The 26,823-nt window shown below is 42.1% G+C and overlaps 1 protein-coding gene and 1 long non-coding RNA gene across 4 annotated transcripts in view; one reads left to right on the top strand and one right to left on the bottom strand.

Moving 5' to 3' along the window:
• The window catches only part of LOC132210932 (uncharacterized), a 30,256-nt gene extending 8,642 nt beyond the window's left edge, over positions 1 to 21,614 (bottom strand). Inside the window, exons 1-2 of the long non-coding RNA XR_009447187.1 lie at positions 21,532 to 21,614; positions 17,785 to 17,875 (exon numbers count right to left, since the gene is read on the bottom strand). This is a non-coding gene — a long non-coding RNA (uncharacterized LOC132210932). The remainder of the gene's footprint in view (positions 1 to 17,784; positions 17,876 to 21,531) is intronic.
• themis2 (thymocyte selection associated family member 2) overlaps positions 1 to 26,823 on the top strand; it is a 109,911-nt gene that overhangs the window by 57,239 nt on the left and 25,849 nt on the right. Inside the window, exons 4-5 of one of the 3 annotated variants that reach the window (XM_048557874.2) lie at positions 12,454 to 13,547; positions 23,669 to 24,409. In XM_048557874.2, coding sequence (XP_048413831.1) covers positions 12,454 to 13,547; positions 23,669 to 23,680 — 1,106 coding nt within the window. In that variant the 3' untranslated portion in view covers positions 23,681 to 24,409. Of the gene's footprint in view, positions 1 to 12,453; positions 13,548 to 19,172; positions 19,482 to 23,668; positions 24,410 to 26,823 lie in introns of those variants that run through there. The other 2 variants (XM_048557872.2, XM_048557871.2) reach the window with 2 other exon arrangements.

Genomic DNA, 26,823 nt, shown 5'->3' with positions numbered 1-26,823 from the left:
AAGTCACACTGGGTACAATGGATACCGTATAGCACATTGGCAGATGTGCAGGTGAACCTCTGCTTAATGTGGAAAGTCATCTTGGGGCCTGGAATAGGGGTGAGGGAGGAGGTGTGGGGGCAAGTGTAGCATTTCCTGCGGGTTGCAGGGGATGGTGCCGGGTGTGGTGGGGTTGGAGGGCAGTGTGGAGCGATCAAGGGAGTCACGGAGAGAGTGGTCTCTCCGGAAAGCAGGCAGGGGTGGGGATGGAAAAATGTCTTGGGTGGTGGGGTCGGATTGTAGATGGCGGAAGTGTGGGAGGATGATGCGTTGTATCCGGAGGTTGGTAGGGTGGTGTGTGAGAACGAGGGGGATCCTCTTTGGGCGGTTGTGGCGGGGGCGGGGTGTGAGGGATGTGTTGCGGGAAATGCGGGAGACGCGGTCAAGGGCGTTCTCGACCACTGTGGGGGGAAAGTTGCAGTCCTGGAAGAACTTGGACATCTGGGATGTGCGGCAGTGGAATGCCTCATCGTGGGAGCAGATGCGGCAGAGGCGGAGGAATTGGGAATAGGGGATGGAATTTTTGCAGGAGAGTGGGTGGGAGGAGGTGTATTCTAGGTAGCTGTGGGAGTCGGTGGGCTTGAAATGGACATCAGTTACAAGCTGGTTGCCTGAGATGGAGACTGAGAGATCCAGGAAGGTGAGGGATGTGCTGGAGATGGCCCAGGTGAACTGAAGGTTGGGGTGGAAGGTGTTGGTGAAGTGGATGAACTGTTCGAGCTCCTCTGGGGAGCAAGAGGCGGCGCTGATACAGTCATCAATGTAACAGAGGAAGAGGTGGGGTTTGGGGCCTGTGTAGGTGCGGAAGAGGGACTGTTCCACGTAACCTACAAAGAGGCAGGCATAGCTGGGGCCCATGCGGGTGCCCATGGCCACCCCCTTAGTCTGTAGGAAGTGGGAGGAATCGAAAGAGAAGTTGTTGAGGGTGAGGACGAGTTCGGCTAGGCGGATGAGGGTGCCAGTGGAGGGGGACTGGTCGGGCCTGCAGGACAGGAAGAAGCGGAGGGCCTTGAGGCCATCAGCATGCGGATTACAGGTGTTTAGGGACTGGACATCCATGGTGAAAATGAGGTGTTGGGGGCCAGGGAATTAGAAGTCCTGGAGGAGGTGGAGGGCATGGGTGGTGTCACGGACGTAGGTAGGGATGCCTGCCTCTTTGTAGGTTACGTTCTCACACACCACCCCACCAACCTCCGGATACAACGCATCATCCTCCCACATTTCTGCCATCTACAATCCAACCCCACCACCCAAGACATTTTTCCATCCCCACCCCTGCCTGCTTTCCGGAGAGACCACTCTCTCCATGACTCCCTTGTTCGCTCCACACTGCCCTCCAACCCCACCACACCCGGCACCTTCCCCTGCAACCCGCAGGAAATGCTACACTTGCCCCCACACCTCCTCCCTCACCCCTATCCCAGGCCCCAAGATGACTTTCCACATTAAGCAGAGGTTCACCTGCACATCTGCCAATGTGGTATACTGCATCCACTGTACCCGGTGTGGCGTCCTCTACATTGGGGAAACCAAGCGGAGGCTTGGGGACCGCTTTGCAGAACACCTCCGCTCGGTTTGCAATAAACAACGCAAACCATTTCAACTCCCCCTCCCATTCTTTAGATGACATGTCCATCATGGGCCTCCTGCAGTGCCACAATGATGCCACCCGAAGGTTGCAGGAACAGCAACTCATATTCCGCTTGGGAACCCTACAGCCCAATGGTATCAATGTGGACTTCACCAGCTTCAAAATCTCCCCTTCCCCCACCGCATCCCAAAACCAGCCCAGTTCGTCCCCTCCCCCCACTGCACCACACAACCAGCCCAGCTCTTCCCCCTCCACCCACTGCATCCGAAAACCAGTCCAACCTGTCTCTGCCTCCCTAACCTGTTCTTCCTCTCACCCATTCCTTCCTCCCACCCCAAGCTGCACCTCCATCTCCTACCTACTAACCTCATCCCACCTCCTTGACCTGTCCGTCTTCCCTGGACTGACCTATCCCCTCCCTACCTCCCCACCTACACCCTCTCCACCTATCTTCTTTACTCTCCATCTTCGGTCCGCCTCCCCCTCTCTCCCTATTTATTCCAGTTCCCTCTCCCCATCCCCCTCTCTGATGAAGGGTCTAGGCCCGAAACGTCAGCTTTTGTGCTCCTGAGATGCTGCTGGGCCTGCTGTGTTCATCCAGCCTCACACTTTGTTATCTTGGATTCTCCAGCATCTGCAGTTCCCATTATCAATGATGGATCAGAAACTGGTTTAGTAATAGGACATAAAGGCTCGTGGAAGAATGCTGTTCAAGTGACTGCAGGCCAGTGTCCATCAGTGTATCACAACAATCAGTGCTGGAACTCTTATTGTTTGCTATATATATATTACCTATACAGGTGAAAATATGGAGGAAATAAACAAATCTGCAGACAACAGCAAGATTGGTCAGGTAGCTAATAGTGAAAAAGATGATTGTAGGTTACAAGAAGATGTAGATGAATTAGTCAGATGGGCAGTATTTTACCTGATAAGTGCCAGGTGATGTACTTTGGAAGAAGAACGGAGATGACGAAAATTTAATGAATGGCTGAATGCTGGTAACTCAGGGGAATAGAAGGCTCTTAGGATAATTGTTCACAGATCCCTGAAGTTGGCAGAGCTCAAGAATATGATAGTTAAGAAGGCAAATGGGACACTTGTTTTTATTAGTTGTGGCATAGAATGTAAGAGCAAGGAGGTAATGTTGGTTAGGCCACTGCTGCAATATTGTGTACAGTTCTAGTCACCTCACTACAGGAGGATCTGATACCACTAGATGGGATGCAGAGGAGGTTCACCAGGATGTTGCCTGGGATGGAGCTAAAGGAGTGATTATATAGGCTTGAATTGTTTTCTTTTAAGAGCAGAGAAGGCTGGGGGGAGACATCAAGGTGTAGCAGATTATGAGGGCTTTGGGCAGGATGAGTAGGGAGGAGCTGTTCCCCTTGATTGAGGAATCATAGTTTTAGGGCATTGTTTTAGAGTAAGTGGCAGGAGATTTGGAGGGGATTTGAGAAAAAAACTTTTCATTTAGAGGGTGATGGGTGTCTGGAATGCACTCTCTGGAAAGGTAGTGGAGTCTGAAAACCTTGAAACCTTTAAAAATATTTGGATGAGCATTTGAAATATCATAATATTCAAGGATATGGGACAAGAGCAGAAAATTGGGGTTAGTGCACCTTGCTTGGCAGTTATTGTTTATGTGGACTCAATAGACCAAAGGGCCTTTTTCTGCACTGTACAAATCTATGACTCGATGACTCCAAAACACCTGGTGCCATTAATCAGCAGTTTTGGTTATGAGGTGGGAGTAGAAAAATGTGATACTTTTTCATTGGAGGATTACAACATTTAAAATATATTTGGATAGGTACATGGATGGGAAAGGTGTACAGGGATATGAGCCAGTTTCTCATGGTTAACACACCTCATAGATCAGTTTAGAAAATCTGATCAGCATGGACAAGTTGGTCCAAAGGGCCTGTTTCTATGCTGTACGACTCTATGAGAGCCAGTTCAAAATTATGAGAGGTTTGAATGAAGTATATTCAGAAAAGCTGATAATATTGGTAATTTTTCTTTATTCATTCACACAGGATGAGGGCATCACTGGTCAGGCAGCATTTCTTGCTCTTTCCTAATTGCTTAATTCAGAGTCAACCACATTGCTGTGGATCTCAAATCACACCTAGGCCAGACTGGGTAAGGACTGTAGTTTCCTTCCCTAAAGAACATTAATGAACCAGATGGACTTTTCCCTAATAATCAGCAAAGAATTCATGGTCATCATTAGACTCTTTAATTCCAAATATTTATTGAATTCAAGTTCCACCATCTGCCACGGTAGGATTCAAACCTACGTTACCTAAAAATTGTCTAGGTCTCTGGGTTAGCAGTCCTTTGATAATACCACTAGGCTGTCTCCTCCCCTTGAACATCATAAATTGATGATCATCACATTAAGGGATAAGGGAGCAATTGGGAGATTATTTTTATAGAGTCATAGATTTATGCAACATGAAAACAAACCCTTTGGTCCAATTCATCCATGCCAAACAAGTTTCCCAAACTAAACTAATCCCATTTACCTGAGTTTGGCCCACATCCCTTTAAATCTTTCCTATTCATGTACCTATCTAAATGTCTTTTAAATGTTGTAACTTTACCTGCATCTACCACTTCATCTGTTCAGGCTGAATGACGAATTTTGGTGCTATAAAATGCAACAAAGTCTGACTGTCTTTCAGGTTTGTTGATGGGCTACAAATGCAAGTTGTTGTTGTATGACACACAGAACAAAATAAAGTCCACAGGGCTATAGCAGAAAGTTGATAAAAGGCACAAAATGGGAACATTCCCATTTATGATGGGAAACATGGCTGGAACAAATATGACTTTGGAGAAAGTTCATTAGAATTTCTGCAAGTACCAAGCTCATACAAAATATAGGGAAAACTCGCCATTAGAATACAAAATTGGTTCGAAGGTAGGAGACAGAGGGTGGTGGTGGAGTGTTGTTTTTCAGACTGGAGGCCTGTGATTAGTGTTGCTCCACAAGGATCACTGCTGGGTCCACTGCTTTTTGTCATTTTTTAAAATGATTTGGATATGAAAATAGAAGGTATGTTAGTAAGTTTGCAGATGACTCCAACATTGTTGGTGTCTTGGACAGCAAAGAAGGTTACCTCAGAGTACAAAGGGATCTCGATGGGCTATGGTGTGGCAGGTAAAGTTTAATCTAGATAAAAGAGAGCTGCTACATTTTGGTGGGCAAATCAGTACAGGACTTATACACTTTAGGGTAAAGATCTAGATTGTGCAGGCTCATAGTTCCCTGAAGGTGGAGTTGCAGGTAGACAGGGTAGTGAAGAAGACATAGGATTTCTTGCCTTTCTTGGTCAGAACATTGAGTATAGGAGTTAGGAAGTCACATTGTGACAGTACAGGACATTGGTAAGGCCACTTTTGGAATAGTGTGTTCAATTCTGGTCTCCCTCCTATAGGAAATACGTAAATAAAAACTGAAAGAATTGTGGATGTTATAAATCAGGAACAAAAGCAGAAGTTGCTGGAAAAGCTCAGTAGTTCTGGCAGCATCTGAGGAGAAATAAATCAGAGTTAACCTTTTGGGTCCAGTGACCCTTGCTCAGAAATACGTTGTTAAACTTGAAAGATTTTAGAAAAGATTTACAAGTATGTTGATGGGCTTGGAGGGTTTGAGCTATAGACAGGGGTTGAATAGGGTTAAGCCAATTTTTCTGCAGCATCAGAAGAGGGACCATATTGTGTGGCCTTGTAGAAATTTATAAAATCATGAGGAGCATGGATAGGGTTAATAGTCATTGTCTTTTCGCATGAGTAGGGGAGTCCAAAACTAGAGGGCATAGGTTTAAGGTGAGAGGGGAAGAATTTTAAAGGGACCTAAGGGGCAACTTTTACATGCAGAGGGTGGTGCGTGTATGGAATGTATGCCAGAGGAAGTGGTGGAGTCTGGCACAATTACAACATTTAAAAGGTATCTCGATCGGTATATGAATAAGACTAATTCATTGGCGCTGACATGAAAGATGTGATTATTCAAAGGGCACTTTAAGAGGCTTTCAAGCTGTTTAGTAGTGTCAATGTAGATTGCAGTGAACTTGTCAATCAGTACCGTCTTCCTTCCTGTCCCTCACTTTAAACTGCCTGTTTCTTTCTTCCCATAGACTAACTTATTGTGCCCAAATAAATGCCAAACAAAGAAAAGTGATGAAAATAGGACTGAATTTTGCATTTCTTCATTGTCACTAGGTCAAAATTCTGGAGTTCCCTTTTTAATACCACAGCGATTGTCTTTCAGCCCATGGACTACAGCAGTTCAGGAAGGCAGCTTAACACCACCTTCTCAAGGGCAATTAGGGCAATAAATGCTGACCCCACGGGCGATGCCCACATTCTGTGAGCCAACATAAAAAAGTAAATAACTAAGCAAGGGCATTCATCAACAACCACTAAGAAAACTGGCCACATAGCTCTAATGAACACTGTAGCACACCCAAAGGCATGTTGTATCTCTTGCCGAGTTAAGGAGATATCCAGACATCCACAGCTGTGATGTCAGCAAGCAGGGAAGCAGTAATTGTGTCAAATGTAGCAAACTAAAACTTAATATCCTTGATATTTAATTTAAATGCTCAGATAATATAATAAATGATTAATTGAAATAAAAAAAGGAGCTAAACTTGAGTTTTTTTAACAAAACATAAATACCAGGAACATTTTATCATGGAGAAATTTGACATTATAAAAAGATAAAATTAGCATTTCAAGGCCACTGTGAGGATATTTAGCAATAACTCTGATGTTCTTATGCCATTAAAAACCCAAATCCATTTCATGAAATACGGTGAGCCTTTAAGGGTTTTAATACTAAGAGGCACAGTGTTAAAGTGGAAATTCTTGTAAATTCAGTTGTTTGCCATTGGTGCGATCTCAAAATGCCTCAACAACACACCCTCTGGAGGAACACATAAACTTACTGCAGGTCCTAGATTTCTGTATTATTTTATGCGGAGTGGACTCTGGAAGTTGCTGTCAGTTTTGATGGCGTAATGGCAGCAAATGTGAGACTTCCACTGTCATTACTACAACAAAATCTGAGCCAATAGTTTTGAAAGTGATGTGGATAAATATTTGGAAAAGAGAAATTTAAGAGTATTGGCAAAGGACAGGGGCTCAGGATTAAGTGGGTTATTACTTCAGAGTGCGAGTATTGACCTGAGGAACTGAATAGCCTCAGTCAATGCAAAACATTTTACTGATTCTACAACTTGATAGAAGATCTCACAGAAGTTAGAAGACACATGCTGTCTGCATGTGTTTAAGTGCATATACCCATAGCTTGACCAATGTTAGTCCAAGTGATGTTGAATTATTTACTGGGAGTGCGTTACTGTTAGTTTTGGATGAATTTTTATTTATTCTTTTGCACAATGTGGCATTGCAGGTTAAGTGAGCATTTAATGCCAATCCCCAATTGTCAATAAATTACAGTGAGCTGCCTTCTTGAACTACTGCTGTCCATCTGCCATGAGTAGATCTACCATACTATTAGGGAGGAAGTTCTGTGGCTTTGATGCAGCAAAGTGAAAGAATAGAGATACAATTCCAGGTCAGGACAGTGCGTGGCTTGGAAGGGAATGTACAGGTGGTGGTGTCCAGATCTGCTATCTTTGTCCTCCTAGCTGGTGGAGGTCATGGATTTGGAAAATGCTGTTAAAGAGCCTTGGAGAGTTGCTATGGTGCGTATTATAGATAGTAGATACTGCTTCCATGTATGTTGGTGGTGAAGGGAATGAAATATTAAAGATGATGGATTGGGTGCCAGTCAAAAAAGTTGTTTCGTCCTGATTGCTTGGTAGGCTTCTTGAGTGTTATTGGAAATGCATTCATCCAGGCAAGCGAAGACTTTTGCTTCACACTCCAGGCTAGCGTCTTGCAGATAATGAACAGATTTTGGGGAGTCAGGTGGTGAGCTACTCACTGCAGAATACCTAGCTTCTAATATGCTATTGTGGCTATAATATTTATATGTTTGCAGCATTGTTTGTGATCAGTAGTAATCCCTGGGAGGTTGATACTGGAGGATGCAGCAACAGAAACATGACTGAATGTCAAAGAGACACAGATTGTCTCATTTGCAGATGTGTTATTCCTTGCACTTGAGTGGTGTGAATTTTAATTACCATTTACTTAAGCTTGAATGTTGTCAAGGTCTTGCTTTATATGGGAATAAGCTGCTTCGGTATCAAATTGCACTGCATATTGTGCAATCATAAACAAACATGTCCACTTCTGACCTTAAAAGGGGGGGATGGTCATTAATGAAGCAGGTTTGTGAATGTAGATGAAAGGTAAATGAGGCAGCATGAAGAAATGATAGGTCAGATCAAACATCTGTAGTTTTCCTGGAAAAATGGGTGGAATTTCAAAGATCATTTTTTTTTCAAAAATTTGACTTGTTCAGTCATCTTAAACCTGGACTCTAGAAATCATTTAAAAAGATAAAAACCCCCACTTTACATTTCCAGTTAGAAGTTGCTAACATTAGCTGTAGAAAAATGAGAACAGAAACTAATGTTACCCTGAGTGCAACATAGTTTAAAAACAAGAAACATACAGGAAAGTGCCTTATAAGGGTGTGCATGAGAACACAAGAAATAGGAGCAGGAGTGGACCATGAAGTCTATCAAGCCTGCTCTATTGTTTAATAAAATCATGGCTGATCTTGGGCTTTATCACTATATTCCTGTTCTCCTCTACGTATGTCCCGATTCCGTAAATCTGTCCAGCCCAGCTATTAACATAGTTTACAGTGAAGCACCCAGAACCCTTTTGGGTAGAGAACTCGATAGATGTTCAACCCTATGATATAAATAATTTTGCTTCGTTTGATGCTTTAACTTCCCTAAGCTAGTGGAAACTAAAGTCACTCCACAGAGGTCGGTGTATCATCTTTAAGTAACCCTTTATTTACATGTGTATAGTACTTGACACTGGTCCAGTTAGTTCAGAGCCAGTTCCTACAGAACCTCTGACACTCCTGCTTATATCTCTCAGCCAGGACTCCCTGATTGGACCAGATTAACAACCCTAATTTAGGAACTCGTACTTGACGATATCCATCTGGCTGATCTCGTTCTGATCACTACATCCCTCTCCCTCTAATTCCTGGAATGTAGATCCATTCTTCTTCTGGTAGCTTCTCCGCATTTTCGCACCACATCTGGTTCTACCAACTCTGTCTCAGATACTGGTGATGCATAATCAGACCATAGCCCGCCTCTTGAACCCAGAGTGTCTTGGCTGAAAATCTTCTTTTCCTTCAGGCATAAATGACATTGAGGCTCTGACATCTACCATGTCCATCTCATCTTCAGAGGTTTCTTCAACATTAGGTGGATGGGGAGAACCCATGGGTTCTGACAGCCTTGCTGGATGTTCCAAGTGGCCAGGCATGTTTTGCTCTTGCCCCATTTGCAATGTCACAGCTCTCATGTGGTCCATGTGCTTGTTCAGGACCGTTTCTCCTACCTGAACTTTATACGTTTCAGAACCTATCCTCATATCAACCATGCCTCTTACCCATACTGTGTCTGTGGAAGTAAAGTGCCTCTCTCGCTTAGAGAAGTTTTGTGCCAGGCATTGGTGTTCTTGATGCTGTTTCAACCTCTCTTTCAGGACTGGGAAGATCAGATTCAACAAAGCGCAGAGCCTTCTCTCCAATAGCAACTCTGCTGGAGATGCCCCTGTAGTTGTGTGAGGGGTGATCCTATAATCAAACAGGAACCAGGGCAGTTTGGTATCTAGTGAAGCTGTAGGCTGTTTCTTTAAGACTGCCTTCAAAGTTTGGATTGCTCTTTCCAAAGCATTGGAAGATGGATGGTATGGAGCTGTTCTTATATGCCAAATGCCATTCAACTTTAGGAAATACTCAATTCTCTGCTGATAAATGATGGCCCGTTGTCTGTGATCAAAACCTTTAGAAGTCCATGTATCACAAAAGGTGCGCATAATTTTTCAATCATTGTCCCTATGTCTGATGAATGAATTCTATGTATAGCCAACCACTTTGAATGGACAGCCATAATAACTAAAAACAAAGAGCCTATGAAAGGACCAGCATTGGCAACAGGTAACTGAGTCCAGCATTTACCCAGCCATCCCCTAAAATCTTTGAGATGCTGGTGGCAATTTTTGCCCTCGTTTACACTCTGGGCACTGTCCCACCAATGTGGCTAGGTCAGCGTCCGCTTCTGACCACCGGACATAATTTCTCATCAACATCTCCATGTAGGAGACCCCTGGATGACCCTGGTGGAGTTCAGCCAATATCTTGGTTGTGATGGCCTTTTTGTTTTCCCATCACAACTCGCTGTTTTAGTTTTGTCAGGACCATATCTTTTTACATCCACAGTCTGATATTTCAGCAATAATGGAAAGTTATGCAGAAAGTTTAAAACCAGAACAGACCCCTCCTTTGGTGGCACCACTGGTCGTGCATCCCATCACCATGTCATCCTTTATTTACTCATACATAGTATTTGATGCTGGTCCAGCTTCCTCAGAGCCAGCTTTCATAATGAGCAGAATCGCTGATGCTCCCATTTATATCTGTCAGTCAGGGATCCCTGATTGGACCAGATAGCAGCCCTAGTCAAGGAATGATATTCTATGAGGACCACCTGGCTTACCTCGTCACGATTGAACAGAAACAATCTTTAATGTCTATCCTTTCAAGCCCCTTGTATTTCTCAACAATATTGCCTCTCATTCTTCTAAAGACCATACAATATAGCCTCAATTTACTTATGATCAAACAAATTTGTCATGCAGGGAACAGACACCCATTATAGATACATGCTCTCCTAAATGTCAAGACCAAAGCCATTCACCATACTGCTGTACATTTTACCAAGACATCTTTATTCCTGCACTCTAGCCCCTTTACAATAAAGGCCAAAATCCTATTTGCTTGCTGCACCTATCAGTTGATTTTCTGCATTCATTATATGAGCATAATCAAATCTCTTTAAACATTAACGCTTACAATGAATTTATCATTCATAGACTGGGACTGATGTTCTGGATTTATAAATTCAAATCCCATGAAGGCAACTGAGGGATTACAATTTAATTAATTAAACTATGAAATAAAAACATGGAATCAGTAGCAGTGACCATGATATTGTCAGATTGCACTGAAACCCCACCAAACCATCCTGCTGTCTTACAGAAATGATTTACAGATACTTCCAGATCCATATGTAGCTGATTTTTAACAACCCTCTGAAATGATCTTGAACAGTATTCAGAGATAACACAGCGTGGAGATGGACAAACACAGCAGGCCAGGCAGCTTCAGAGGAGCAGGAAAGTTGATGTTTTGGGGTCCGGAAACAGAGGCCCCAGATGGTAATCTTTATTCACACTTGGTGTGCATTTATAGATTGCTGAATTGCTGGAGATGCAAATAAACCCTAAAACTATTTGAAAAGCAGGGATGTTGTCCTAATGTACCAATGGCCAAAATATAACCCTCAACTGATGTTATTAAAAATCAGATGAATTGGTCACACATCTCATTAATGTTTCTCAAGCATTGGTGTTCACAAATGACTGCGGTGTTATTTTATGCTACAGTGAATACATATTATTGGATAAAAGATATACAATGGCACTGTCATTGCTGAATCCTCCACTATCAGCATCCTTCGGTTTACCAATGCTCAGCATTTTAACTGGTCCAACCAAATAAATACTACAAGAGCAGTTCAAAGTCTGGAAATTCTGTGCTAAGTAACCCACTTCTTGAGTCACCAAAGACTATCCACTATTTACAACGGCAATGGAATACTCTCCATTTGCTTCAATGAGTACAGCTCCAACAATATTACTTAATTGAGACATATAAAATAATCAGAGGGTTAGATAGGGTGGATAGGGAGAGCCTTTTTCCTAGGATGGTGATGACGAGCACGAGGGGGCATAGCTTTAAATTGAGGGGTGAAAGATATAGGACAGATGTCAGAGGTAGTTTCTTTACTCAGAGTAGTAAGGGAATGGAACGCTTTGCCTGCAGCGGTAGTAGATTAGCCAACTTTAAGTATATTTAAGTCGTCATTGGACAAGCATATGGACGTACATGGAATAGTGTAGGTTAGTTGGGCTTGAGATCGGTACGATAGGTCGGCACAACATCGAGGGCCGAAGGGCCTGTACTGTGCTGTAATGTTCTATGATCTAATATTCAAGGAGCTCAACACCATCCAAGACAAAGCAGCCTGCTTGATCACATCCTGTCCCCTTTAAACACTCACTCTCCACACCAGTGCACAGTGGAAGAGGCATATATCACTTAAAAAATGCACTGCAGTAACTCATCAACACTAATTTCTTCTATAGTGCCTTCAAAACCCATGACCTTTTCCATCTTAAATCTGAAATAAAAACTGACGTGGCTGTATCAGTATTATCAACTGTATATTTAACAGTTCAGGCTGTTTCTATGGAGACAGAAGTAGAGGCTATGTTTCAGATAGACAACTGCCATCAGAGCTGAAAAAACATGGATATGTTACCAGCTTTAAGGAAGTATTAGAGGTAGGGAAAAGCAGTGGGGTGGAGAGGAAAGGACAAAGGTAAAATCTAAGTTTTGGCAGAAGGCGAGATGGATTAAATGACAAAGGGAATAGGGGTGCAGGCAAAATAAGATAATAATGAGATTTTTATTACAGGTTACTTGATAAAAAATATCTCATGTTGTGAATAATGCCAAAGAGGTTTGTCTATGTAACGTCTGAAAGCATGCTTATTAAAATTGCTATCAACTCTTCCTGCAGACAGAAAAGAGATTGTGAAAATACCTTCAACTTTGGAAGTTGATGTGAGGGATGTAACAGAGGAGCAAAAAGATATCACGTTCATCAAACCATTGTCATTGTCTGATATTATAAACCAGCCATACGATCAATTTCCAATCTTCGTCAAAATTCTGGATGCCCCGGAACAGCAGCCCCCCTTTAAGGGTGAATGGTTTCACTCACTGAGAAAGGGTAGAATTTTGAAAATTTATAAGAAGCAGTTGCTGAAGCACGTCCTGGCAACATCCATGCTCAACAAGGTGAACCGGCATTTCCTAATCTCTATAAACTACAAGGGAATGTTCAGAAGGCGGCCTAGAGAGTTTGTGACTGTGTTTGATCTTTGCAATGCCATCAGCCAACAGAGTCCTTTGAATGTTGTGGTTACAAAAGACTGTATGTGGAATGAAGATGGATTATCTTCTTTATGCATGGGTGACCGCTTGGTCACTATGTTTAGGACCACTACACAACTGAGCTTTGATGGTGTAATTCAAAATGTGGACATGCTCATGTGCAACAAGATCACAGAAGATGAGGATGAGGATGAGGACGAGACTCTGATGCTTCCTTTATACCTGGAGGGTCATTTTGTGGAAGAACTCCATGACACCAAGAGATACAAAATCTCAGAAATATGTGATAAATTCAAGCTACCTTTTCAAGTAAAAGTCACATCAAAAGATCCTACTTTACCAAGTGATATCTTAACAGCCTTCCCAGCAATCAAGCTAGAGGAAATAATTATGGTACCTAGTTTGGTTGTCAGTTTTCATGAACAGCCTTCTGAGTGCTTCTCTATTCCAGTTGAATGGATAACCATGACAGTCTGTCATCTAGAAGACTTTCCTATGGAGGACTGTAACTTTAAAAATGCAACCTCAGTGGAAGAGTTGACTGATTTCATGTACTACAATCTACGGAAATGTTCTTCTCCAAATCTGTGCCCACCACCTCGGCCACCCAAAAAACCAAGCAAAGAGACTGTCTTGTCAGACTCCACTCCAGTTCAACCCCCTTCTCGTTCTCCTATTCCAGGTTATATGCAGCAACAACCACCTTTACCCCCTAAGGTAAGAATTATCTGATGTCATTAAAAGTATAGTTCTCAGTTCTGGGCACCATACCTCAGAAAGGAGAAGATTTTTGAAAGGATTGCAATCAAGATTCACCAGAATAAGCCCAGAACTGAAAGTGTTAGATTATGAGAAGTGATTGCAAAGAGTAGGTTTTTGTTCTCTTGAACACACGCGATTAAGAGGTGATCTAATTGAAGCTTTTTAGATAATTAAAGGAGTTGACACAGAATTTGGAGGTAAGACCTTACCTCTGTTGGTAGAATTCCATTGCAAGGAACCAGAAGCTTTAAACTAAATCTAGGCCATCCAGAGATAATGCCAACAAATACAAAAGGGGAGTGGAAATCTGGAATTTCACCATCGGAAAGGTATTACAGCTAGTATTAATTGATTGATTCAATTCTGAGATTGTTCGATTTTTATTGGATAAGGTATCAAGGAATAGGAAACCAAGTAAATATAGAACAGTCTTAAGAGGCTATGGCTTCCTCCTGTTCTTATATACCTGTGCTCTGAGATGTAATAAACAGTGTCTGTGTTTCAGCAGTTACTGATTTTTTTTTTTAAGTTCTCTCATGGGATGTGGGCTTTGCTGGCTAAACCACATTGCCCTTGAGAAGGTAATGGTGAGTTGCCTTCTTGAACTGCTGCAGACCAGATGCTGTAGGTAGGCCCACAATGCCATTAGGGAGGGAATTCTAGGATTTTGACCCAGTAGTTATACATTTCCAAGTCAGAATGGTGAGTGGCATCAGGGGAGCTTGAAGGTGATGGTGTTCCCATGTGTCTGTTGCCCTTGTCCTTCCAGATGAAAGTAGTCGTGGGTTGGGATGTGCTGTCTAAGGATTTTTAGTAAATTTCTGCAGTGCATCTTGTGGATTGTACACACACTGCTACTGAGTGTCAGTGGTGGAGGGAATGGACACTTATGGATATAATGCCAATCAAACAGGCCGCTTTCTCCTGCATTCTTGAGTGTTGTTGAAGCTGTACTCATCTAGGCAAGTGGGGAGTTTTCGATCACAGTCCTGACTTAAGCTTTGTCGATGGTGACTAGCTTTGGGGAATCTGGACGTGAACTACTCACCACAGTATTCCTAGCATTTGACCTGCTTTTGTAGATACTGTATTTATATTGCAAGTCCAGTTGAGTTTCTTGACAATGGTAACCTCCAGGGTATTGACAATGGGGGATTCAATGGTTGTAACACCACTGCAAACCAACAGGCACTAGTTTGATTGTGTCTTATTGGAGGTGGTCATTGCCTGACATCTGCGTGCCATGAATGTTACTTAACAATTTTCAGCACCAACATGGATATTGTCCAGTGCTTGTTGCATTTGGACGTGGAACTGCTTTAGCACCTGAGGAGTCCAGAATGGTGCTGAACATTGTGCAACCATCAGTGAACATCTCTGCCTCTGACCTTATAATAGAGGGGAGGTCATTCGTGAAATTGCTAAAGATGATCCTGGAGCTGAGATGGCTAACCTGCATTAACCACAACCATCTGCTTTTGTGCCAGATATGACTCCAATCAGCAAAGTGATTTCTCCCTGATTCCCATTGACTCCAGTTCTGCTAGGGCTCGATGATGCCACACTGAGCCAAATGTGGCTTTGATGTCAAGGGCTGTACTCTTCCTTCACCTCTGGAATTCAGCTCTTTAGTATAAATTTAAACAAGGCTGTAATGAGGCGGTGAGTGATTCTGGTGCAACTCAAACTGGGCATCACTGAGCAGGTTACTGGTGAGTGGTTGCTCCTTAATAGCACTGTCAATGACAACTTCTATTATTTTACTGAGAGTGAGAGTAGATTGATGTGATCAGTGATTGACTGGGTTGAACGTGTCCACTTTTTTTATACAGGACACACTTGAGCACTTTTCCAAATTGTTGATTCGTGCCAGTGTTATATCTGTACTAGAACAGCAACAAACTCTGGAGCAGAAGTCTTTAATACTACTGGCAGAATTTTGCTAGGGTCAATCACCTGTGCCAAGCTTGCTTTCCCAATCTACACGAAGATTAAGGTATCCCATGAATAATGCACTACATTTTTTTTTTAAACACGCCTTCATTATCTCCTGTTGTTTTCACTGTCTTACCATATATCTACTGCTAAGCAGCCTATAGCCCACTTCAGCAGCATCGTTTTCTCCTTGTTATTCTGATCAATGCTCTCTCTGCTGTTCTACACATATGATCAGCCTTAACTCCACTTTTCTGCCTGCTCCCCATAACGCTTCAACCCACCACTAATTAAAAAATCTGTCTATCTCCTCTTTAAATTTTCTCAAAGTCCCAGCATCCACTGTATACTGGTCATGAATTCTACAGATTCATGACTCTGTGCAAAGTAATTTCTCCTTCATAGAAAGAGAAAGACTAATTAGTTTAATTCATTCAAGGGATGTGGGCTTCTCTTAATCCACCAGAATTCATTGTCTATACCTAACTGCCATTGAGAAGGTGCTGATGAGCTGCCTTCTTGAACTGCTGCAGTCCTCCATGGTGTAGGTACACCCACAGAGCTAAATATGGAGGCCGAGCACTCAGTCCATTCTGGGAATCATTATCCAATTTGTTCCTGTAATGCTGTCATATCATTTTGCTTTGTAAGTTTACATCCCCCTTTCCCAACTCCACCAACCCCAATTAGTTTAAAACCATCTCTACAACCCTAGTTAACAAAGTGTGGAGCTGGATGAACACAGCAGGCCAAGCAGCATCTCAGGAGCACAAAAGCTGACGTTTCGGGCCTAGAGAGGGGGCTGGGGAGAGGGAACTGGAATAAATAGGGAGAGAGGGGGAGGCGGACCAAAGATGGACAGAAAACAAGATAGGTAGAGAGGACAGTATGGGTGGGGAGGTAGGGAGGGGATAGGTCAGTCCAGAGAAGATGGACAGGTCAAGGAGGCGGGATGAGGTGGTAGGTAGGAAATGGAGGTGCGGCTTGAGGTGGGAGGAAGGGATGGGTGAGAGGATGAACAGGTTAGGGAAGCAGAGACAGGCTGGGCTGGTTTTGGGATGCAGTAGGGGAAGGGGAAATTTTGAAGCTTGTGAAGTCCACATTGATACCATTGGGCTGCAGGGTTCCCAAGCAGAATATGAGTTGCTGTTCCTGCAACCTTCAGGTGGCATCATTGTGGCACTGCAGGAGGCCCATGATGGACATGTCTCTCTCCCTCTACAGCCCTAGTTATTTGATAGGACCCGAACTCTGGTTCCAGCCAGTTCAAGTGAACACTGTCCCACCAGAACAGGTCCTTTCTACCCCAGTACTAGTGTCAGTGTCCATGAACTGAAATCCATTCCACTTACCACTCTGTCAGCCATGCATTTAACTCATTGCCTTTATTTACCCCCATGCCAGTTTGACCATGGTTCAGGTAGTAATCCAGAGATTATTACTTTGGAGATTCTGCTTTATAATTTAGCTTATACAGCTCGCCTACAGATGAAAATTGCTAATTGTAGATAGTGCCTGACAACTAGAGCCCTGACTATATCCAACAAATTTAGCAAAAAGAACCGGGCCAAGTTTTATATCAATGCTCATCATAACTTTTCTGGCATTTGTACCCTCAGCCCCTGTTCATAAAGTTTAGGATCCTGCAGACCTTATTAAACACATTTGCAGCTTGCCCTATCATCATGACCTGCACATGAAAATAAAAGTTACATTTATGTATTTTCTTCGGAGAAGGACGAGCAGAGTCTTTTCACAGGTTTTTCAAATGTTGAAAAGGTCTGGATAGAGTAGATAGAAAGACGTTGTTTCCATTCATCAAACGGTTAAAAACTAGAAGCTACAGCCTTAATTTACAGGTCTAAAGGTGACGTGAAGAAAATCTTTAAGCAGAGTGAATCTCATACAGTTGGGAAGCACTGCTTGAGTGTGACCTTTAAAGGGAATTTGACAAGCACCTGATGAGAAATTGATTGAAGGACTATGGGGGTTAGTAAATTGTTCTTGCAAAGAGTTGAATTGACACAATGGCTTGAATTCTATGACACTATAAGTCTATGCATTAAATCTTAACTTGAATTAGTACCTTCAGGGGAAGAGAAAGAAAACAGAACTTAAAAGAAAGTTTCATTGTGTGTAAATCGGCACACAAAATTTTGTTTTTTAGTTTTTATGCATTTTTTTCTGCTGGAAAGCTGCCAAATTAGATGTGAGTCACAATATTTCTTTGGAAATTGCTCAATGTTGGGTTTCTTACCTCTGGTATGTTACAGCCAGGAATTATTGGTATTCAAGTTCAAGGAACTCTGACTCATAGGATTCAACAAGGATACACTATTGTGGGAATTCTAAAAGACAGAATGAGCATAAAATTAAATAAGTACTATATCCTTTTTAGCGTAATGCCCTGATTCTACCATTCCTTCAGCTCCCCACCTCATTTTTTTCCTGTTTCTCAACTTTTTTGACCTGTTAAAACATATGAAGTAGGAGCAGGAGAGAACCATTCAGCTACTGAAGTCTTCTGTACTATTAATTAATATCACAGTTGGTTTTTCTGCCTCAACAAAAGCTTCCTGCACAACTTCCTTTATTACCCCAAAATCTGTTGAAAATTGTTTTGAATGTAAAAACGTAAAAGGTAGGAGCAGGAATAGGTCATGCAGTGCCTAGAATTTGATTCACCATTCCGTAAGATCATAGCTGATCTTTGACCTCAATTCCACTTGCCCCAATTCCCCTATCACTTGGTTCCTTTAGTTTCCAAGTAAATGGCTATTTCTACCATAAAGGCTAGCAATCTAAAACAAAAAAAAAGAAAATGTTGGAAAAAAATCAGCAAGTCTGGCAGCACCTGTAGAAGAGAGAAGCGGAGTTGATATTTCAAGTTCGATATGACTTCGGAACTCTTCTAAACCCTCTTCTGAAAGCAACTCATTCTAGACTCAAAACATTAATTTTGTTTCTTTCTCCCCATATGTCACCAGCCCTGTTGAGTTTCTCTCGTGTTTTCTATTTTATTTGTATTTGAGTATAAATACTGAAGTTGTTGACATGCTCGCCGAGCTGGCTGGTTTTCGTTCAGGCATTTCACCACCATGCTCATATAAACATAGACACACACGGGAATTCCTGGAATCATGGTTCTCAACCCATAATGCAAACAACAAACATATAGAAATGGACCCCATATGCAAACCCATCCAGAACAAAGCCAGAAATGACACTGAAATGAGACAACATTTCTTCAGCCAGAGAGTGGTGGGCGTGTGGAATTCACTGCCACGGAGTGCAGTGGAGGCCGGGATGTTGGATGCCTTCAAGACAGAGATCGACAAATTCTTGTTCTCAGAAGGAATCAAGGGCTACGGGGAGAGTGCAGGGAAGTGGTGTTGAAATGCCCATCAGCCTTGATTTAAATGGCGGAGTGGACTTGATGGGCCAAATGGCCTTACTTCCACTCCTATGTCTTATGGTCTTACCTAGCGTGGTGATTGAAAACAAGCCAGCTTGGACAGCAAGTCAACCAACTCATCCACAACCCAAGCTACAGCTCTTTGCTAAAACCTAAGAGTATAAAGACTGAAGTATTATCAAAGCTGGTCAATTGTGGCTTTTTTTTAACCTCCTCTCATTTGTTTACAGGATTCGGCATCTGTTGTCTACCCCAATTATGCTTGAAGGTAGTACAGGTCTACTTTCTTGAATACAGATGAATGGCTTTCTCAGCCACTTTAGACGGCAGTTAACAATCAGCTACATTACTATGAGTCTGGAGTCACCTGCAGGCCTGACTGAGTAGAGACAGTCGTATTCTTTCCCTAATGACATCGTTCTGCAACCATCCAGTAATGTCATGGTGACCATTAGCAGCACTAGATTGTCACTCCAGACTTATTCAATTAATTGAATTTAAATTTTCCTGGTGCCAATAATGAGATTTCAAAGCTATCTTAACCTCTCTGATGAAGGGTCTAGGCCCGAAACGTCAGCTTTTGTGCTCCTGAGATGCTGCTGGGGCCTGCTGTGTTCATCCAGCCTCACATTTTATTATCTTAACAAAAAAAAAATCACATTAATGTATCTAACAGCAGGGAGTCACTAGATACTGATGAGAAATGGTATATTTTTAAACAAGATACACCTAGATATTGCCTGAAAATTTAATCCCATGTCATAGTATATGACTGTTTTATTTACATTCCTTCACCCAATGCCTAATTTGACATGTCAGAGAAGTATTAACATTAAAGGTTAATATATCTTTGCAACACAACAGCATTTAAAATGTCAGCACATGTTCCACAAAAGTTTTTAAATTTCCAATTAAATCTAGATTATCACTGCAATTGATAGAATACCAAAAGAACACCTGATCCCATTAAGGGGGAACATCTCTGAGAAACAGTTGTTATGGCAACTGTTACTAAGCAGGAAGATACAACAAGTTCACTATCATAAATGATCATGTAAATCAATTTCTTTGCTAGTTATTAACCTCTAATTTATAAATCACAATTTTTTGATATTTACAAAATCTTATTATCTCCTCGATGTGTGATTTCAAAGCTTTCGTAAACTGCATTGGGCAAATGTCATATTCTAACCATCAGGAATAGACTTCTAATCAATTACCAGCACTTTTTACGAATGCATTAAAATGCTGAGAGCAAGAATCAGTCACTTGGATTTCAGCGAAAGTTCACAGCAGCTTTGGTGCTGTCATTCTCACCCAGCTCACTGGAACTGCCTCATTAAGTCATTTCATGTTGACATCATCCTCCCTCTCTTCAAAAACTCAACTGTTTTGCAACGTTATTCAAATGAGAGGCAGGCTCTTAAGGAAAATAACTCTCAAAGAAGCTGAGAAGTAGTCTAAAAGTCTCAAAGGGTCTGAGTCAGTTTGGGACAAATGACAAATTGATAATCCTGAAAGAAAAGTGCAATGCTGTAAGTCTTTAATGGAAGGTTAGACAAATTTATTTGACTTACAATTCTTCAATTCATCTCTCTGACATGTTAAATAATGCAAATGCATAACTTTGCTGTTAGATTCTTCATGTGTTGTTGTTTATTAATAATGATTGAAGTAGAGACCTTGGGGAGGTAGATTTATTGCTTGAGATAGCCAAACTGTAGAATGTATTGCAATATGAAAGAGGCAAGCCCTAGCTAAATTTAATTCTCAAGCTACACTTTAAGATTTAAAATCTGATGTTAGAATGAGATAAAGGTTGATGAGTGGAATTGGGAGCATGAACCATCCGCCGAAGAGCTGAGTGAGTGGACTTACCCTGACCCTATCACAGGTGAGACCAGTATGAAGAGCTCCAGTGTTTAAGATAGGGATACACACTAATCCCAAGCAGACACTGGTGTTGGAGAGGGAAAAGGGAGGACCAAGAGCAAGAGAGAGGTCAACATTTCCCTGTTTTCTCAACTCCAACTGGAATAAAAACTATCACTTAACTTCAATCTCTTTGGGGTACACTGCTACATTCTGCCAGGTTTCTCACCAGCAGTCTCAACTGACAGGTTTGCCCACATAGAAATCTCAATGTGGGCCATCATAAAAATAATGTTTTGACACGAGTGATGTCATCAAGCAACAATTTTCAAATTAGCCTGGGCCCTCTCAATCATAACAGAAGTCTGGACTGACACCAATGTCATTAAAAAGAGGTGTGTTCATGACATAGAATCTGTCAGCAGAGTCACAGCCCATTCAGTCCAATGGTATCGGTTGATGTCAATGTATTACATAAGCTTCTTCCAACCTTGCCTCATCTCAATATATTAAAATATCCCTCTGATCCCTTATTCTTTCATTTTGAAATCAGCCACTCATTCAAATTCTTCTTTCGGTCTGGTTTTTAATTACGTACACTTAGTGTATGCATACCGTCACAGAAATATAGGTTAGACTGAACTGTGGATACAAACCACCTGATGCTGAAATTATTTACATGTTGCAAGCACAGTTAACAGGTGGGATTGATCTTACCTCTGGCCTGTAAATTAGCCCAGATCATCTGGAATAAAACAAACAATTTCAGACGCTGGAAATCTGAAACAAAAACAGAAGCTGTTGGAAGAACCCAGTATGTCTGGTAGCATTTGTGGAGAGAAAGCAGAGTTAACATTTCTTCTTCAAAACAGATAGTAACTAGGAATAGCTTATATACACATTGAAAACTGGGGCTAGAGACAGGCTTAAAAAGGAATAAGCAATAGGTGGGAATGGAGCCCGAAAGAAATGAAAGACAGTTGACTGGACAAATGGACTAATAATGGTAAGCCAGGGAGAAAGAAAGCCTGCTGATGATGTTCACAATATGCTGCCCTGTACATTGCAGAGACAAATGTAAACTGGATGTTCACTTTGCAAAACATCTATGTTTTGTCCACAAAAATGACTCCTAGCTTCAGTTGCCTGCCACTTCAACGCACTACCATGTTCACATGGCAACATTTCTGTGTGGGTCTGATACTGTGTTCCATCAAGGCATCTCATTTTCAACTTGCTGCCTTCAGGCCACAATATAGAACTCAATAATTTTAGGGCCTGAGCACCTTCTTCCTTGTACTTCATCCATCCCCACACCCCAGGGTTTGTCATCACATGGGCTGTTTTCAGCACAGCCAACCCATTCCCAGCTACTAATGGTTCCTATTAGCAGTTTGTCTTTCTCCCTGGCTTACTGATATCAATGATAATGCAAACTGCAGATGCTGGAGAATCCGAGACAAAAAAGTATGGAGCTGGAGAACACAGCAGGCCAAGCAGCATCTTAGGAGCACAGAAGCTGACATTTTGGGCCTAGACCCTTCAGAGAAAAAGGGCGATGAAGGGTCTAGGCCTGAAACGTCAGCTTTTGTGCTCCTAAGATGCTGCTTGGCCTGCTGTGTTCATCCAGCTCCACACTTTGTTACCTCTTATTACTGATATCAATCTTTTGTCTGCTCAACTGTCTTTCTCTCTCCCTCTGGTCCACCTTCAGGCAATCTTATGTCTATCTCTTGTACCATGCTCATTGGGTAGAAGGGAGTTAAAATCAACAGCTATGTCAACTTTTAAGACAGCTTAGGTACTTGAAAGAAAGGTGGGAAAAGGCGATGTGTGGAGAAGGAATGCACATGGGATTGCCATTACTGCATGCACAGGATAAACACTAGTATGAACTTACTGAATCCAAATGCCGTTTACGTTAGTTGCTTCTCAGAAGCTCACTTTTGGAAAAGAGAGATACGTCTTACCAGTCTTTTAATGCTTTTAGTACAGATTCTACGTGGATTGACAAATACGTACCTGTCTTATATTGTATATATGTATTATGCCTTAAAATGAACACCAAGATTCCACAGCATGTGGACCATTTTCCATGTCTTGGGAACCTCCCACAGGTGAAGGCAAACATAGCCAATGGAATTCATCATCATCACCAATGTGCCAGCTCAGCCTTCAGGCAATTAGAGAGAAGAAAAATTGTGGATTGGGATCTCAAAGCCTAGATTGAAACCATGGTTTACTTTGCACCAGTAATCTCTGTGCTTCTCTATGTTTTGGAGGCTTGGAGAACTTACAGAAGCACTTCAAACTACTGTAGAAACATTGCCAGTGGTGCCTTTCCAAGATTCTCTAAATCAAATGGCAAAATCAGAACACTCTTCGAAGCCAACATGTCCAATATCTAAGCATTAAGCAGTCAAAACCAGCTCTTTTGGGCAGGACAAGTCACTCATACGACTGACACCAGACTCCTGAAGTAAATGTTCTGCTTGGAGCCCAGTTGTGATAGAAAGAATTTGAGGTATAAGAGAAAGTGCCTAATTCTCCCATCTACACAGCTACCCAAGCCTCCAATCACCTTCTGCCTCATTTTATTACCCAATTGTTATTCCTATTGGAAGTTAGTTTTATTTTCTACTATTTCCTAGAATGTAGTCATGTTTATTATCTAGTGGCACTCTGCGTGAGGCCAAGTAGAATAAAGGCACAGGTATACGTAATACGAGGGTAATTAGTTAAGAATTTCACCGGTCATATGGGGAGCAAGTAATCAGTCGTTTTAGAATTGGCTCAGAAAGGCAGTAGAGGGCTTGGTGAAGTGGTGCAATGAGAACAAGTTCTGTCTCAACAGCTGCAAAACTGAAGATTTGATCAATGACATCAGAAAGAAGGAAGGAGAACACGCCCCCATCTATGTCAATGGAATTAAGGCTGAAAGGGTGGTGAGCATCAAATTACTCAAAGTGACGATAATCAACGACCTGCCCTGGACTTTCCACGTAGACGTGACAGTCAAGAAGGCACAACACCACCTCTTCTTCCTCAGGCAGCACAGGAAATTTGGCATGTCCGTGAGGACCCTCACAGCCTCTACAGATGCACCAGCGAAAGCATGCTATCTGGGTGCATAATGGTCTGGTATGGCAACTGCTCAGCAAAGGACTGTAAGAAACTACAGCAGGTTGTGTGCACAGCCCAGACCATTATGGAAGCCAACCTCCGAAACATGGATTCTATTTACACGGCTTGTTGCTGCAGAAAGGCTGTTAACATCAAAGACCCATCCCACCCCAATAATATTCTTTTCCTACCTCTTCTGCCCGGCAGAAGATACAAAAGCCTGAACACACGCACCAGCAGATGCGGGGACAGCTTCTTCCCGGCTATTATTAGGCTGATGAATAGACTCTCTGACTTTAAATAATGCTGATCTTGCTATTGTTCATCTTACCTAGTGCATGCCCTGTGCCATGTAACTTGTATGCCTCTGTCTACATTTTTTTTACCTTGTGATTTGTATGTCCTTGCTTACTATGATCTGCCTGTACTGCTCATAAACAAAACTTTTCACTGTACTTATATACATGTGCCAATAAACAAATAAAATCAAATTGACTGTATGTGAAGAGTAATAAAAATCTGACTGGAAAAGTATAGGCCTGGACTCTGTCTAACCAATATTCTATTCTCTGATGTTTATCAGGCATCACTGGCAAGGCCAACTTTTATTGCCCATCCCTAATTGTTCTTGAACTGTGAAACGTGTTTGGCTATTTTAGAGGCATCTGAAGATGTTACAATGGGAAGCAGCTTGATTAGAATTAATTAGACAATTCAGCAAAGAAAGCTTTACTTTCTGAATTCCAAATTGGAAATAGCAAGAACCATAGTGTAAATAACAAGGTTGGGATTAGCAGGGTGTCTCTCTCTTTAATTCTCGTCTTCTGGCTATCTGGTTATCAATGGGGTATCTTTCCCATTGTCTTTAAACCGAGCCTGTTAGTCATTTCCTTATTCATCACCTCTACATTTTCTCTCTTCCTGTACAGTGTCATCACTTCTTTTCATGAAAGATACAATAGATTTATACAGTTACAGCCATGCATATAATTTTGCTGTTAATTACTATATTTTCTCTTCAACTGCTTTCTCAGTTGTTTAGTCTCAATTTAATTACCGAGATAATATAGAATTAGAATGTCTTTTAATGTCACAAGTACCCAAGTACAGACATACAGGAGAACAGTGAAAAGTTTTGCAATATCGCCTCTTATGGCACCATCTTAGGTACAATTATCCAAGAACATATCTTAATACAAAGGAGGAATAAAAAGAGAAGCAGTGCATTACTTTACAATGATTCATAGAATAAGTGACAAATTTGATATAAATGAAAGGTAGTCATATAAACAAATTACAAATAAACATTACATTGCAGTAGCTAAGCACAGGGGCTTCCACATGTGGTTTGACTGCCTGCACCAGACCGAAGAACAACAACTATTCCCGCTCCGATCTAGGCCTCTAGTCCACAAAGCACCAGGTCTCAACTGCTCCAAGATAAGTTTTTTTCCCAGAGATAAAACAGCGTGGAGCTGGAGGAACACAGCAGGCCAGGTAGTATCAGAGGAGCAGGAAAGATGACGTTTTGGGTCAGGACAGTCGCTTCCCCTCCCTGGCCTCCACCTGGGACTCCTTCCCTGCACCACAGATCACTTATGCATCGAAACAAGAAAAGTACAGATAAAGTTTAAGATCGGCAAATGTAAAATGCTACACATACTTCAGGTGGTGTATCAAGAACAGAATACAATTAAGTAAGGTTTGAAAGGTTTGCTGGGAGTTTATAATAAAAGGTAAAGCTACTGCAAATACTCAGCTGATGTGGCAGCACCTTTAATATATACATGGAAAGTATTTCCATGATTTTCTGTTTTATTTCCAATTTCCAGATTCTGCAGTACGTGGCTTTTCTTGAGATCCCAAGCTGACGTTTACCCATTCCTTTGTCTGCCCAATTGTTGTTGTGTCTCTCTGGCTCCATCTCCAACTAATGTCTACACATCTTTCTCCACTCCCCCTACTCCCACTTTGACATTCAAACGTTCATCACATCTGCCAACCTTGCCTTCAGTACAATCAGTTCTGGTGAAGAGACAATTGATCGAAAACTTTCACTCTGCTTTCTCGCCACAAAATTAAGAAGGGGGGTTGAAAGGTTTCTTGGGAGCTTATAATGGAATGAAAGGCTGCTGCAAATACTCACCCAATCTGGCAGCATCTTTATAACCTGATTGGACAGTATTTCCAGCATTATTGAACTGAATCCATTGCTGCACATGTATGGATATGGAGCCCTACCAGCCCCAATCGCACCTCAATTTCATGCTCAAAATGTGGTCTCTTCTACAATGGGCATACGAAATACAGACTGGGCAACCATTTTGCACAACACCTACTTTCTGTCTCAGATATGACTCAGAGCTACCTGTTGCCTGCAACTTCAACGCACCACAATGTTCCACGGTCAACATCTCCCTGTCTCAGACCTGCTGCAGTGCTCCAGCAAAGCTCAGTGTTATCTAGAAGAACAGCATCTCATTTTCCACTCAGTCCCTGCAGCCTTCTGTACCCAATATTGGGTTCAATAATTTTGCAGCCTGAGCATCTTCTCTCATGCCCTTACCCAAAACCAACGCCAGGTCTTGGTATCACCTAGGCTGCTACTACAACCACCCACTGATGGTCCTCATTAGCAGCTGTTCATTCTTTCAGGCTGACATTTACCCATTCCTTTGTTTGCCCAACTGTGGTTTGTCTCTCTCTCTTTCTCTCTCTGGCTCCATCTCCGGTTAATGTTTGTACCTCTCTCCCCACTCCCTGACCCTGACTTTGACTATCACATTTTCATCACATATACCAACCTTGTCTTTGGTTCAGTCAGTTCTGGAGAGGGGTCATTTAACCAAAAACCTTAACTGTACTCTCTCTCACACAAAATGAAGA

Source organism: Stegostoma tigrinum, chromosome 24 (genome assembly GCF_030684315.1).
Source record: "Stegostoma tigrinum isolate sSteTig4 chromosome 24, sSteTig4.hap1, whole genome shotgun sequence".
Lineage (NCBI taxonomy): Eukaryota > Metazoa > Chordata > Chondrichthyes > Orectolobiformes > Stegostomatidae > Stegostoma > Stegostoma tigrinum.
The sequence above is the reverse complement of the archived record's forward strand: the minus strand, read 5'-3'. Positions and strand labels throughout refer to the sequence as shown.